Below are 16,455 nucleotides of genomic sequence, written 5' to 3' on the forward strand. Positions count from 1 at the left end.
AATAATGAGGTTCAATCATAATTGTGATGCCACCTACTTCACTCTTCTTACTAAGGATTACTGTGGCTATTCTGGGTCTTTTATTTTTCCAAGTGAATTTCACAATCGCTTTTTCTAGTTTTATGAAGAATGTCATTGGGATTTTAATAGGAATTGCATTAAATCTGTATAACACTTATGGTAGTATGGCCATTTTGACAATATTAATTCTGCCTATCCAAGAGCATGGGATATCTTTCCATTGTCTAAGGTCTTCTTTGATTTCTTTCTTACACCTTAAACTACACTACAGAGCAATAGTAACCAAAACAGCATGGTATTGGCACCAAAATAGACATGTAGACAATGGTAAAATTTAGAAGACACAGAGACAAACCCACATAAATTTGGTTATCTCATTATTAGACAAAGGTGCCAAAAATATACATTGGAGAAAAGACAGCCTATTCAACAAATGGTGCTGGGAAAACTGGAAATCCATATGTAACAAAATGAAAATTAAACCTCTATCTCTCACTCTGCACAAAAATCAACTCAAAGTGGATCAAAGACTTAGGCACTAGAATAGAGACCCTGTGCCTAATAGAAGAAAAAGTAGGCCCAAATCTTCATCATGTTGGCTTAGGACCTGAATTCCTTAGCAAGACTCCTAAAGTGCAAGAAGTAAAATCAAGAATCAACAAATGGGATGAATTCAAACCAAAAAACTTCTTCTCAGCAAAGGAAACAATCAATAATGTGAAGAGTGAGCCTACAGAATGGGAGAAACTCTTTACCACATACACCTCAGATAGAGCACTAATCTCCTCAGAAAACTTAACACCAAAAAACAAAAGCAAAACAAAAACAAAAACAAAACAAAACAACAACAACAAAAAAAAAACCACCAACTATCCCAATCAACAAATGAGCTAAGGAACTGAATAGACACTTCACAGAAGAAATATAATCGATCAACAAACATGAAAATATGTTCATTATCTCTAGCAATTAGAGAAATGCAAATCAAAACTTCCAAGATTTCATCTCACTCCAGTCAGAATGGCAATTATCAAGAATACAAGCAACAATAAGTGTTGGTGAGGATGTGGGGGGGAAAGGTACACTCATAACATTGTGGGTGGGACTGAAAATTGGTGCAACCACTATGGAAAGCAGTATATAGATTCCTCAGAAAACTTGGAATGGACCCACCATTTGTCTCAACTATTCAACTCCTTGGTTTATACCCAAAGGACTCAAAATCAGCATATTACAGTGATGCAGCCACATTAGTGTTTATATAGCTCAAAATTCACAATAGCTAAACTACAGAACCAACCTAGATGCCTTTCAACAGATGAATGGATAAATAAAATGTGGTACACAAACACAATGGAATATTAATCAGCCTTAAAGAAGAATGAAATGATGGCATTGCAGGTACATGGATGGAGCTAGAGAATATCATTCTAAGCGAAATAAGCTGAACCCAAAAAACCAAAGGTTGAATGTTTTCTCTGATATGCTGATCCGTTTAGCGGGGTAGGGAAGAAAGAGGGAGTGAGGGGAGGGGACAGGATGTGGGAATGGGAAAGACAGTGGAATAAGAAAGACATTATTACCCTATATACATGTATGATTACACTTTTGGTGTGACTCAGCACCATGTACAGTCAGAGGAATGAGAAGTTGTGCTCCATTTGTGTAAAATGTGTCAAAAGGCATTCTACTTTCATGTATAATTAATTAGAACAAATTTAAAAAATTTTAAAAAGATCTCATAATTGAAGTAGTTCTGGGTGGTGACAAGGTCCAAGGTGACCCTGATGGTGGGTTGCTGGTGCATGGATGCTGCATACCCCCAAGTCAGTTTCTTTGGAGTTTCTAGATGTTGGAGTAGCTTTTTAGCTTTTTTGACTGAATCAATTATCCTCAGTGAAGAAGGCAGGGTTTATTGTAAAGAGAAGCACATCTGCCCCTGTTGCTGATGCACTTGACCCCCAATCAAGTGTATCCTGGTCACAATCATAAGATTTTCAGGATCATTTCATTATTTTTTAGTATATTTTATAATGAAATTAAGTCATTCAAGTTAAAATCATGAAATGCTACTGAGTAAAATTGGGCTCGTTTAGAATGAAAGTTAATAATATTAAGACATGCCAATTATTATTTTGCAAAGAAAACATGTATGTTCTCAATTTGATTTAAAAAAAAACACTAAAAGTTGCAACAGGCTTTTTAAAGACTTTTATATGTAACTGGAGGAAAACAAGCAGAAAGGTGGTTATGCATAAGTTTTGATTCTATAACATAAAGTTTTTTTTTTTTTCCTTTTTTTTTGCTCACCATTCTAATCTCTTCTTGTTAAGGCCATCGATCAGTTTTATGAGGTTAAAAAAAGAGTACCACAATTAAAAAGATAAATGTGTGCACATGTATACACATTGTTTGCTTCCCCTTCTTTAAACTGCAGTTGCAAACACCAAATGTCCACACAGCATAGGTGCATTTCATTATCCTCTCAAAGTCTCTATATTAGCTTTCTTTATCCCAAATAGAATGGGAGAAGCAACATCTGGGTCTATGTCAAACACCTAATAAGTGCTTATTGATTAATATATAAAACAACTTTATGTATCTATTGTTACACTCATCTAGACTTTGGGTTTATTCAGATTTTGCCCATGCAAGTTAGTTTACTTCTTGTAAAGTTAGAGGGACTTTTTTTGGGGGGGGTATTGGGGATTGAACTCAGGGGCACTCAACCACTGAGTCACATTGCCAGCCCTATTTCATATTTTATTTAGAGACAGGGTCTCACTTAGTTGCTTAGCACCTCACTTTTGCTGAAGTTGGCTTTAAACCTGAAATCCTCCTGCCTCAGCCTCCTGAGCTGCTGGGATTTTGGGCATGAGCCACCACACCCCTCTAGAGGGACTTCTTTAGTCCCTCTCCCATAAAAATACATTCATCTTACAAATATTTGGTGAGTACACATCAAGAGTCCCCCACCACAAAGAAGACGTTTCAATTTCTGAATTGATGTGATTTTGTTTGTTGAATTATAGCCTTTTTGAACCTTATGCACACACAAATTACCTGGGGATTTTATTAGAATTCAGATCCTGATTCAGGAGATCTGGGGTAAAGACTGAAATTCTGCATGTCTAAAATATCCCTGGTGACATTATGATGGCAAGTGTCATCAGCAAGACTGTAGAGAGCCTCCAATCAACACCCTCTGATCACAGGAAGAAGCTTTAAAAGCCAGAGATCCTTGGATCAGAATCCTGGATCAGAACCCTGAGAATGGGGCCCCAGAATCAGCATTTAGCAAGTTCTTCCAGGAATTCACACAGATATGGAGTGGCAAAAGAACCCCAGGTGAATCCTATAATTAGACATGTCTAAGAAACATTGAAATAGATCAGGTTGTTTTTTGGAAGATCATTATTCAATTCAGCACAACACAGAGCAGCTGAAACCACCAACACTTGATACAAGAATTAAACTATGTATGAATTTAACTTGAATGGTTCTAAGCTTTGAAAGTCCTATACTTGAAGATGCTGCATTTTATCATCACTCTTTTGTCCAGAACTTTTTGAAATTTCTAGCACTAAAATTGGAACTGATCCAAGACCCCCCCCCCCCCCAAGATCTACTTGCGGGTTTCTCAAGGCTGGTTGCCAGTTACTAATTTCAAATATTTTAGATTTCCACTTCAGTTTATGCTTTGAAGACAAAATTTCAAAGAAACAGAAGTATGAAGGAATGATTTAAAAAATATTTTTTGAAGACATTTCAAGAGAAAACCACCTGTACAGAAATTCTCATTCCTTACTCTTCTTACTTCTTTGAAACAATAAATACCTACCTATTTCAGGTTGTGCATTTTTAAAAATCTTTCATCAGCATCCCATAAGATCATGTGTGCAAAATATCGTGTGTGCAAAAGAGCTTTGATGTCTACAAAGCACTAGTGAAATGCAAGGTGGCATGGCTTTCATCACACCAGAATCTTAGCCAACAGGTTCAGTCCCCAAACTGATAAATCAACCTTTAACACACAACTAACGTAGGAGCAGAGAGAAAAATTCTGCTCAGACCTCTTATGATTTATTCTGATGAGAACCACAGGAAGAACCTAACTACACCGCAGAAGGTTTGGATAAGCAATTTAACCCGGGAAAGTTAAGCCAGGTAAGGACAAGTGATATGCTTTAAACAAAACATTAAACACCACTATCAGCCTGACTGACTTGTTAGCCTCTGATATAGCAGATCACCAAGAGGCAGATTTAGCAAAGTAAAAGGGACTCAAAGCAAAAGGAGCTGGACTTCTATAACATGACCAAGGAACTGCCTGGAGACCCAGGCGTCAGGTCACATAGATTCACCAACCATTTGCCAAGATGAGGACTTTCCTGTAATGTAGGATTTGCAATGCTAAAACTATGAAAGTCCTGAGTAAACCAGAATCAGTTGGTTATCTTAAGACCACAGCAACTCAATTTCTGATCTAGTCTGTGGTGAATGAGTCCCTTAATTTCTCCAAGCCCTACTTCCTTCACTCTTAAGTGGAATTATCCAGTGTTCCTTTTCTATTGAATTCCTTTCTCTTCTCAAATATCACTGAATTCTACCGCTCTACCCCAATGACTTTTGTTTGTTTAATTTGTATGGAAACCCAGAAACAGAGTACTGGAGAGATGAAAGTTTCCAGAAGTTTGGAGCATGTTGTCAGTACTAGGACTTGGAGTCACAGAAGAAAGCTTGAGATGTGAGATTTACTGGTTTCTTGGGGGGCGGAGTTGAGGCCAGAAGGTAGAGGGTATAATTCACTTCAAAGTCAGTCAAGGTACTGTTCTAGAAATTTCTGTGGGTAAACTCCAGGGAAATGCCAAGCTAGAATTCAGGTGACTGTGAGGAGAGCAGTTTGGAAACTCAGGGGAACCCAGGACCTTGTGAAGACTTAGCGTTCCCAAGGGCATAGAGAGGATGAAGAAAGATTTGTGTTTGAACCAGAGGATGGAGTATGGAAGGACAGAATGATCAGAATGAAGCTACTGAAGGATCAGCAGATAAAGAGGTGATATGGGAGAGCTGGAATTTGCAATCTGAGTGGAGACACATGAAACTGTGCTCCTGGAACTTCTCAAGTGTGTATAGGTGGTATGCTGAAATCTCCCCAAACTTCAGATTCACTGTTGGAAGGTTAGTTGTGGCTACGCAGTACAACAAGCATGCAGAAGGAATATGTGCAAAGAACCAAGTAAAATGTGTGTGCCGTTCTCTCTCTTTTTTTTTTTTTTTTGCACTGGGAATTAATCCCAGGGACACTTTACCACTGAGCTACATCCACAGCCCTTTTTCTTTTGTATTTTGAGACGGGATCTCTCTTACTAAGTTGCTTAGGGCCTTGCTAATTCACTAAGGCTGACCTACGAACATGTGTTCCTCCTTCTTCAGCCTCCCAAGTCGTCGGTATTACATAGGCATGCACCATGGCGCCTGGCAGGATGTAGTGTTCTCTATACCTGCAATAGATATTCAAAGAAAGAACTTGAGTCCTGGACCAGGAGACAGGTTTTTCCTGGTAGTTAAAAGCTAGTCAGGAAGGATGGCATTCTAGGTGGGGGGAACCCTCAAAGAGAAGGTATAGGAATATACTCCTTTAAGAATAGAGAGGGCTGGTTGGGAAGTGCCAAGAATGGAGCAATGTTTTCCAACCTCTCAACTTTATGGTGCTCATTGAAAATGCTAATAGCATGGGGTAAAGGAGGCAGCCAGCTGCCCAGATCGCCAGCCTCTGCCACCTGAATCTAATTGAAGCATTTCAGTATGTATGACCTGTTGGTTAATAAACTCTTCTAGAATTATCAGTGAGGAATCAGGTATAGAAGGCCCTGAAGTAAACCAGATAGAGACATTCAGATTGATTTGGAAGAACATGGGGAAAAAAATTTTAAAACAGACAGGAAAAATGAAATATTAAAAATGGTCCTTTAAGAAAAAAATACTACGGACTGGGGTCATGGCTCAGTGGTAGAGTGCTTGCCTAGCATGTGTGAGGCACTGAGTTTGATTCTCAGCACTGCATATAAATGAATAAATAAATATATGTCCATTGACAACTAAACAAAAAAAAGAAAAATACTATGATCACATCATCTAGGGTACATGGGAAGTAGTTGATAGCTTGAGAATAGAAGAAGGAAGATGTTTTAATAATAAAAAGGTACTATTATTTTGTAAAGTTAATGGTTAAACGGAGGTACTTCTAGCCATGGATTATTACTGAAATAATCTATTTTCAAAGATTGAAATAAAATTTAAAATGAAATATTAGCAACATTATTTCTTCTGACTGTGGTTTGAGAGATGGTGATGATGATTTCACCTATTGTTAATTTTTTAATGAAAAAAAATTACTCTAAATAATTAGATAACCATTGTGTTAAAAAAAAAATCTGCTTCTACCCCATTGGAGATAATAAGTAGCTAGGAAGACAAAGATGAAAAAGACAGGTGATATGGAACCCACAATCTCAACAGAGATCCAGAAGTGTGAAACATTCAGGTTTGTTCCAATGTAAGCCAAGGAACAGAAGCAGATGCCCAGGGAAGAGGCAATGAATTCTGAAGTGAGGGATGTGGATTCTTTGCCATCTTAGCTGGACCCTGAGAGATGGATTTGGTCAAGTAGACACAGAGAAGGGAAAAGCATGAGCTTTTGAGAATGAAGTCGCATAGTATGTCCTTTCCAGGCAGTTCCCTAGTGGGACTACTACAATGGGGGACAGATGCAGGGCCAAGGAGGGAGTGGTGAGATGAGGTTGGAAAAGAGTAACATCCTCTGAAACTTCCTCTCTCTTGGTGGACAACAACTTTTCTAGCAATTGTTCCCAGCGAGGCACTTTAGTGGGAAATCAGGAGCAGGGTTCTGGAGCTCTGAGACTTGAGTCCCAACTCCTCCATTCGATGATTGAGTGAACCAGGGCAAATTGCTTAATCTCCCCAATCTGTAAAATGTGAGTAACAATATGGTCCTTACAAAGCTGTTAATGAAGAGAAAAAGAATTAATACACGTGAAGCACTGAGGACATGGCTTGGAATATTGAAAGTGATCAATAATGTCAGCAATTATTTATTTTAACCTATCTAGTAATAATGTCCTTATTTCTTAAGTTAGAAAAATATCATTTTACATCTGAACTTGTTTTATTCATGAGTATACTATGTGATTTTGTAGGTTTTGTGAGTGGAGGAAGTTGCTGAAATATCTTTTTCCAAAAAGATGTACTCATCCACCTATAGTGGACCTGAGAATCTACTAGCAGAAATGTGCTAGGGCTTTGGGGTTTGAGGAATTTCTTTATAAAATGATAATACTTTAGGAATGGAGAACACCATTTAGAGCCACAAGGCACCTCAGTGTGGATCAGTTACCACACTAGGCAACACAGATGGAGTGAGTCAAGGAAATGCAACCTTGGACAGGTGAGAGAGAAGGTCCTAGCTTAGGGTGCTGTCTTATGCAGAGTTTTCAGAACCCTTGGAAAACTAAGGATAATTTTAGTCTTCAGAGGGAATAAGGTAAATTAGCTGGACAGGAGAGGGGCATGAATAAGACAGCTTGTTTACTTCCCAATATTGTTCAAGACCAACACTGTTAATACAAGAGTTGCTGAAAAATGGCTTAAAGTCACAGTCAAATCTTGGTGATTTGACTCACCTTGTCTAAAAGATTTTAAAGTTGTAAATCCAGTAAGTTTTATATTAAGTGATGGTTGATACTAATAGAGAACATCCATTCACTTATTTTCCTCTTTTGTTTAAGGTTATAGCTGACTTCAGTTGCAATGACTGACTCTTTCATGCTGCTGATTTCTAACTTGCCACTCTTTCCTAGAGATGTAGGTCCTGTACCAAGTCATTGCACATCCACAAAATGGCTGATAGGGTTTCCCCTGGAGAGGAACTAGTTCATTGGAACTTCAGTGCAGAAACCAACACAGGTAGATAAAATGTTTTTATAATTGCCACTAGGAGGGGGTTAAAAATAAGAAGGCCTAGGAGGATTCTTTGGCCCTAGGGAACTCCTCCCTGTTGTAACCTAATTTATTGTGGTATGTAGACCAGATGGGTAGAATTAAACCTTCTAAGGTGTTGTGGTTAGATTGTTTTCAAATGTCTGGAGACTCCAGGAAATGTGAGCAGTCCTATTTGTTTCTCAGAGGATTATCTTTGTGAGGGTTTTCAAAACAGAAACTTTAACACCTACAACTACAAGGTAGGGTCTGCCCCCACACCCCGCTTTTCCCTTTTGGGGGTGTATATGAAAGTTCTGAAATTCTAGACTTCAGGTTTTGATAAAGGTAGTTTAGGGAACAGGAACCTAATTAGTCATTGAAGAGGGTTCTTGCTTTCTGCAGATCTAACGTGAAGAACTGGCCATCTCAATCTTCCTGTGATGGTTATCTACAGCACTTTATTTTTTGAGACAGGGTGTCTTTTGCTAAGTTGCTTAAGGCCTTGCTAAGTTGTTGAGACTGGTTTTGAACTTTCAATGCTCCTGCCTTAGCCTCCTGAGTCACTGTTATTACAGGCGTGTGCCACCATGCCTGGTTATCCACAGCATTTATAAATCCCTTTGCCTGCCATGCAGTGGAGATAAGCCACTGAAAAATCTCAGCAGGTTGCTGAAGTGGTTGAAGGATGGCAGAGAACAAAAAAGTTGTAGGCAAGAGGAAGGTATTATATATAAGGTGAAAGAATACAAAATGTATAACTAAAATGAGCTGTGAAATATAAGAAATAAATACAAGCATTATCTGAAATTATTCCCAAAGTTAGCACAGTTTTTCATACTTTCTAGGTGTTGAATTATTATTTATTTATTTTTTGGTACTAAGGATCGAACCCAGGGGTGCTCTACTACTGAGCTACACCTCCAGTTCTCTTTTGTTTTGAGAAGGGTCTCACTAAACTGCTGAGACTGAACTCAAACTTGCAATCTTCTTGCTCAGTCTCCCAAGTTACTGAGATTACAGGCCTTTGCCACTACCCCTGGTTGCCACATTATCTTGAAACTGAATGTGCTGCTGTGGTCAGAAAGTTAAGACACACACACACACCCTTGGCACAAACCTAGGGCATATCTGTACCCGGAACACAATGTGTTTTACTGAGCTTCAAGAAAAGTCTAAGGACGGGTTGGGAATGTAGCTCAGTGGTAGAGCACATGTTTAGCAGGTGTGTAAGACCTAGCACTGGCTTCTCGAGGTTGGAGCTAGTCAATAGAACACCTGCAATGATCAATGAGATGAGGGATTCCAGATCCTTTCTATGAGGAGCGAGTGAAATGGCAGACTTTGGCAATGTAAAAAGCAGAATGATGTTATGGCTCAACTGTACCCTCAAAATTCGTATGTTGAAGCCCGAAACCCTCCTTTTTCAGGATGTGACCCTTTGGAGATAGGGTCTTTAAAGAAGCAATTAAATTAAAAAGCAGCCATCAGTGTGGGCCCTAATCCAGTCTCTGGTGTCCTTATAAGAAGCGATTTGGAGAGAGACACCAAGAAGAGCAAGCAGACAGGTGCATGCACTGGGAGATGACCAGGTGAATACTGTGAAAATGTGACCACCTGCAAACCAAGAAGCAAGCCTCAGAAGAAACCAAACTGCCCACACCTTGATCTTTGATTTTGGCCTCTAGAACTGTGAGAAAATTAGTTTCTGTTGCTTAGTCTGGGGTATTTTTGTTATGGCAGCCCTAGCAGATTAATACAGATGAGAACAGATATGATTAAATGATTAAAATTATGAAGGGTCTAGAAAATGATGTGATCATTTCAGGATAACTCTAGGTTGAGGTTCCTTAAAGCAATCTGTTTATACTACCTACATCAGAATCACTTATGGTAATTTTTAAAAAGCAAGTTTCCAGGCCCTCTGGATATAGAAATGTTAAATTGCTCTGGTATGAGGCCTAAGAATCCAGGCTTCTTTCTTTCTTTCTTTTCTTTCCTCCCCACTGTGGTAGACATTCCAAGTGATGTTTTTGCACACTAACGTTTGAGACCCACTGTTTCAGGTCCTGCTGGACAGACCTCTGGCTCTTTTCTGGGCTTGGCTGGCAGGTACTAATTTCATCTCATTAAGTGCTGGTGTATCTGGTGCTCTGGCAGATGTTCCACCTTCAGGAACCAGGTGTAAATCCCATTGTAGGTTATCTCTCCCCAGGTGTCAGCCTGTGTTTACTCAGCATGTGGGAAAGCTGAATGGAAAGGAAAGAATGAAATCTTTAGGGGAATTTACTCTTGATCCTGCAAAGAAATACATACCTCACTAGCTTACTAGTGTATATAGTGAATATAATGACACATTTTGAACAATAATCTAAAATACATTTTGAACAATAATCTCAAATACATTTATTATTTTGCTCATGATTTTCTTAATAGTTCTATTACCTCAGCACCTAAATTAACAGAGGGAATACAAGGAATAGAATGGGCATATCTAGCTTTTCTATTGCTATACATCAGTTGAGATCATATAGACAGTTTCCTGACATGGCCTGTGCTTTTTTATGGCCTGTGCTTTTTTATGCCCTGTACAATTAAAATATAACATCAGTGGGTTGGGATATAGCTGAGTGGTAGAGTGCTTGCCTAGTATATGCAAGGCCCTGGCTTCAATCCCCAGTACCCCCCACCCCCACACACACATATATGTGTGTGTGTGTAAAGACACAATGTGCTTTGAGGAGTAAGAGTCCAAAGCAACACAGTGATGAACGTTTTCAAAACAAGCAGAATAGGTTGTACTATTGTCAAATACGACAATGCTGTGGGAACATGTGAAAAGTGCCCTCCTATAATTTACAAATATGATGAAGGGACATAAGGTTTTATAAGTTGGGTTTTTAAAAACAAATTTAGGCAGATCATTTGAGAATGTTCAAGTGGACAAGACATTAGGCTATTGCTCTGTTTTCCTTCTGGTGGTCAGTGTTTCAAGTAGAAAGCAGCTACAGTACCTCCCAGTTGTCCTGTCTGGGAGTTCCTATAGCCAGTTTTTGGAGGACTTATTCAATGCCAGGCACTTGGCTAAATGTTTTTCCTTTTTTGACTAACCGAATTTCAGTCTCTCTGAGTAGATCACTGGATTCCCACTGAATTCCTTTCTATCTGGGGGGATGGGAGAGGAGGGACGATGGGAAATTGGAATTGTCATTAATGTTCCGGTGCTTTCCAGAAACAAGAACTCTGGCGCTTAAAGGAATTGATTTAAAACTCTAGACCTTAATACTCTGGGGAGGTTTAGAAGAAAGGCCAGGAGCACAACTGGGTTTCATTAGGAATGAAAAAAGGACATTCAGTCTTCAAGAAGACAGCTTCCCAGTTTTGGCCGAGGCGCCCTAACAATGAAAAGCGGCGGTTTGGGCTGAAAAGGGCTGTTTGGACTGAAGCACTCCACGTGTGGTGTAAGGCTTGGTGTTCATCCCTAGATCTTTCCGAGCCGCCTTCGCTTGGGTTCTGGGCTCAGCGAGGTCCTGGCCTAACGGCCAGGCAGCCCCGGGCCCAGATCCGCAGACTGGCAGGGTCCGCGGCGCGGGCTGCCGCCGCCGCCGCGCCTTCGTTAGAGGGCGCTCTGGGGGCGGCTCTGCCGCAGTCCCGACTCCCGCCGCTTCCTCCCGCCGCCCCTCCCCGCCATCCCAGGCGAACGCAGCTGGGCCCCGGGGACCAAGTCTCGGAGCCGCCTGGGACCCGGCGCGAGCCGCGGTTTAGCCGGAGCGGGGCCGGGCCGCGCCGCCGCCTCCTTCCGCCAGTCCCGCCGCAGGCCATGCATTCTTCCGGCTCCTCTTGCTCCTGCAGCCCGGGCCGGGCCCCGGCCAGCCCGAGGTAACCTCCGGCTCGGCGGGCTCAGGCCCGGCGCGGCGGAGCCGGGCCCGGGGAGGCGCTGGGGGCGGGGAAGGGGTGTCGTCGCGTGGCCCGGGGAGGAGGCGGCGGCGGCCTGAGGGACGAGGGCGCGGTAGGCCCGGGGGAGGAGGCGGGGGCGCGGGGCATCCGCCCGCCTCCCCGGGACCCGCCCCGGTGACAGGTCCGGCCTCTGAGTCCCCGCCGTCCCTCTGTCCGCAGGCAGTCGCGAGGGGAGTAGGGCGCTCGCGCGCCCGCTCGCGCAGCGCCTCGGGCCGCCTTGGCCGCCGCCGCGTCCATGACCGCGACCTCTCGGCAGGGGACACCCGCCGCCGCCCCGCCCCGCGCCCCGGGCCGCGGGCCCCCGACCCCGCTCGCCCCAGCGCTCCGCCACCGCTCGCCTCTCGCCGCCGGCCGCCCGCTCCCGCCGAGGTGAGCCCGGAGCGCGGCCCGTGTCCGTCGCCAGACCCCTTCCTCATCCGCGGAAACCGCTGCCGGTGTCCCCGCCGGAGCGTGGTGGTCGCCTCCTCGTCCCTGTTTCTTTCATCATCCCTCGCTTCCCGGCCCTCCGGTCGCAGAGCTCATTCTCTTCATCCCTGGCCCCCTTGCCTTTACCTCCCTCTGACTTGTGCTCCCCTCCCCCTCCTGCTTCCTCGTTTTCACCTCATTAGCCCCTCTTTCTTCCTTTCACCTTTTATCTTCTCTTTTCTAGGCCCTTCTCCTTTTTTTCTTAAAAAAAAAAAGGGGGGGGGGGGACAAAAACCCTATTGCTGCAAATGAGAATTTTGAGCGTAACTCTTGGCTGATGCGAGAGACCTTTTAAAGGGATGAATCAATGTGCAGGAATGGTGGTGGAGAGGACGCCCAGCTTCTCGCCATCTGGGAATCCGACCGAGAGGTGCTTGCTTCGGTCGTTTCACTCGTGTGCCCTCAGTTTGGAGACCCTGAGGGTGTCTGAAGCAAGCGGGTCTGTTTTTCTTCCCTAAAGTCCAAATAGACGACCGCAGTGAGACGCGGTGCGGGGACCGCCTCCAATTAGAAGTGGGAATTGTATTATCATTTGCTAAATATATTATGACATGCCCCAAGTGCCCCGGTGAACAGCTCCCTTGACCTTGTGCGGTTCCTCTTCCTTGCTCTCTGTCCCCCTCTGGAATTTGCCTGAGAGATCGCTGAGGTACTACACCCGGGAAGCGTAGACCCTAGCTTTTTTCTTTATTTTTGTGCTGGAGGCAATTCTGGGCTGCTGTCTATTTAGATGTGTTTAGTTCATTTTCCTTTTTAAATGAATTTTCCTTTCACCTCAGGAAGACAGAATGGACTCCAATGTGAGAATGGCTGCGACTTTGGAAGAAGCTCCACGACGGGGCTGGATGTTGGTGAAAGCCCTGATGAGATTTGCCTTCATGATCTTCAACAACCTGGTTGCTATTCCATCCTACGTCTGCTATGTAATTGTTCTGCAGCCCCTTCGAGTGCTGGACAGTAAGCGGTTCTGGTATATTGAAGGAACCATGTACAAATGGCTTTTAGGAATGGTGGCTTCCTGGGGATGGTTCGCAGGATATACAGGTAAGAATGTGAGCACTTTTGTTTAATGCATCTGAAAAAAAAATCTGTCATGCTTATATGCTTAAGTCAGGAGCCATGACAGAATATTTGCTGTGCTTTGGGATGAAGATGCTTTTATGCTTACACTATTAAAAAAAAAAATGAAAAACAGTCCTATTGGGTTTCTCTTAAATTCCTTAAATAATATTTTTAATGTGAATGACATTCATTTGTTAAAACTGGGAGAGATCTTGTAGAGAAATAGGAGTATGTTATATAGGTCTTGAGGGCTTATAAAGATTTTTATCCCATAAACATTGGGAGTTGAAAAAACGACCAAACCCTATTTATGCAAAGATAGCTTAATAAGTTGTTTCATTTAATGTGATGTTGATCTGTGTTAATAATATTATAAGCCAAACAAAAACGGCTCTTTATGTATGTTTTGTTCTCTAGAATCTATATTTTATCTCAGAGTGCTAAGTTCTAAAAATTGTTACCTATGTTAGGCTAGTTTCTCTCTTGAGTGCTTTTAAGTAGATTTCTATTTCTGCTTTTAAATGCATTTTGGGGAGCAGCAGTAACACTATTCTGAAGTGGACTTTCATAGAATTAAATAAGAAGTAGTGTTTATTTTCTTTTTATAAACCATATATACTTTGAGAATTTAATGCTTCTGTGAAAATGCGATGTCCATTATTTACTTGATTTTTTTCCTCCAAGTTTAGGATAATGAAAACATTGAGGTTTCTAGTGCTTGTCAAATGTGGAGGCTTTTTATCACAGAAATGTTTAACTGTCTGGCAGTTTCCTTAATCATGCCGCAGATGCTGGGGTCAGTAGTTTGCAGTTCAGAGCTTTGAACAGTGAGGTGGGTACATACTCTCAGGGTCAAGCAGCATAGCTGTTCTCCATTTTTAAATTCGGCCTCCCTCTTTTCCTGCCCAGGATGCATCTGCAGATTTTATCCATACACATGAGAAAAGGACTGACAGTACACTGCTTTTAAGGAGTCTGGCAGACTCTTGCTATGTCAGAATTTTCTCAGTTGCCCCAGATGAAGCCTTTTCTCCTTCCTGCAATGCCATTTATTACTCTGCAAGTGTTGAAGCACCTGGGATAGTGTGTTCATTGCTTCCTTGTCCTGTGTCTTGTTGAGATTTCTTTGGATATAGTAGGTGAGCTTCTGGTCCTAAAAATGGACCAGAAGTAGTAGCAGTGGTAGATAAAAAAAAATGAAGTTCAAGTCTGTGATGCTGAATTCTTATCTGAATTGCATTGCTGTCTTTGAATGATTTTACTTGATATATTTTGTGCTTTTCCAAATATACTTTGATACTAGTTATTTTATTCTTTGTACTTAAGTATGCTCATTTTAAATGAGCTCATAAGCTTTTTAGAGACAGATTCTAGAAGTCGATTCTACTTAAACACAACAAAATTATTGAAACGTTTGGACTTGTGTGTGATATATGTATAAGTTTCAGCATGATGGAAAGATGAAAAAAATTAATTTGTCATTGACTTTGAGATTATAAGAAATGTAGTGCTGCTGCTTGAAATTAGTTATTCTTTGGCCATAGCACAGCTGCAGTGTATTTTTATTTTCTTGGGGTATCTCTTCCTTACCAATTATAGAACTACTGTGTGGTTTATTTTGCCACCTGCTTAGAAAGTGGTCTTGACATGATGTGCATATGGTGGATCTGCTCTTTTCTAAGCTATCTCATTTTGACAATTTGATCAGTGTCTCATTTAAATATAGAATATTTTAGTGCGTATATTTTAAGTGTTTTTCCCATATGTAGAATATTTGGTTTTAGAGAGTCTGATCATAGTAGAACACAGTCACGTTCTCTAGTTCTGCTCAGATTACTGGGCTAGGGATGTAGCTCAGTACTAGACTTACCTAGCACCTGGATTCAGTCACCAGTACAGCAAATAAATAAACAAATGACCTTTGTTTGAGGAAACATAAAGATGTATTTTTTTTTTTTTTTTTTAGTACCAGGGATTGAACTCGGTGCTTAACCACCCAGCCCTTTTTTGTATTTTATTTAGAGACGGGGTCTCACTGAGTTGCTTAGGTCCTTGCTAAGTTGCTGAAGCTGGCTTTGAACTCACAATCTTCTGACCTCAGCCTCCTGAGCCCCTGGGATTATGGGCATGAGCCACCGCTCCAGGCTACAAAGATGTATTAAAGTTCCATGATGTTGCCTCTTAATGTACAGCAGATGTCACAAATATGAGTCCTTTAAATGCAGACATGTTTCTTGGATGACAAATGGTGAAGCCCAAGGACTTAAATGAATTTTCTTGTATTTAGTTTGCATTCTCAGAGCTGGAGAATTACCTGTGGGCACAAAAGCTAGAAAAGGGATTTTTTGATCTTTCTGCTTATTTCTGACATTGTCTTGTCAGGGGTACACATTTTTTGAAAGAACTCTGAAGACAATGAGTTCGTTCCTCCCCAGCTTGCTGTTATACTAGGTGGAGGTGATAGTTAACATTTCTTTTAGTGGGAAGTGCTGTACAGGTTGAGGAAAAGTTTTATACTGTCTTCGTCCTAGTATTTTAAGGGCAAACCACAAGAGACACCAGTTTAACTAGTGATTCATTTCTGCATGCTCTGTTTGGATCGGGGGTAAATCAGTATACCCATCTTTCCAATTTAAGTCAAGATTGGCAAATTTCAGAGAGATTTTGTGAAAAGGAAAATGTGTTTATTTATGACAGTTTATGTTACACTTTCACTTATTTAATAAAGTTATTGTCATCCAAGCACATTAAAGTCTTTATACATGAAATAGTTAAAAAATATTCATTGTAAGTGGGAACTCCAGAATTTCTATATAGGACTGAGAGTCTTATGGGCTAGTCTGACTGGCAGGGAGTTGGGGTACCAGGGACTTGCTGCCAAGCTATTTTTGCTTAACAAATGTTGTTTTCCTTAGGTTGGGTATTTACTTGGGGTGGCTTTAGGCAAAGCTG

General features: G+C 41.5%; 1 protein-coding gene across 5 annotated transcripts in view; it reads left to right on the top strand.

Annotated features, from left to right (window-relative positions):
* Lpgat1 (lysophosphatidylglycerol acyltransferase 1) overlaps positions 1–16,455 on the top strand; it is a 99,716-nt gene that overhangs the window by 25,117 nt on the left and 58,144 nt on the right. The window contains exons 1-3 of one of the 5 annotated variants that reach the window (XM_047520567.1): positions 11,706–11,898; positions 12,136–12,345; positions 13,221–13,485. In XM_047520567.1, the coding sequence (XP_047376523.1) occupies positions 13,230–13,485 (256 nt within the window). In that variant the 5' untranslated portion in view covers positions 11,706–11,898; positions 12,136–12,345; positions 13,221–13,229. Of the gene's footprint in view, positions 1–11,705; positions 11,899–11,969; positions 12,346–13,215; positions 13,486–16,455 lie in introns of those variants that run through there. The other 4 variants (XM_047520568.1, XM_047520570.1, XM_047520572.1 and 1 more) reach the window with 4 other exon arrangements.

The sequence above is a fragment of the Sciurus carolinensis genome, chromosome 12, assembly GCF_902686445.1.
Source record: "Sciurus carolinensis chromosome 12, mSciCar1.2, whole genome shotgun sequence".
Lineage (NCBI taxonomy): Eukaryota > Metazoa > Chordata > Mammalia > Rodentia > Sciuridae > Sciurus > Sciurus carolinensis.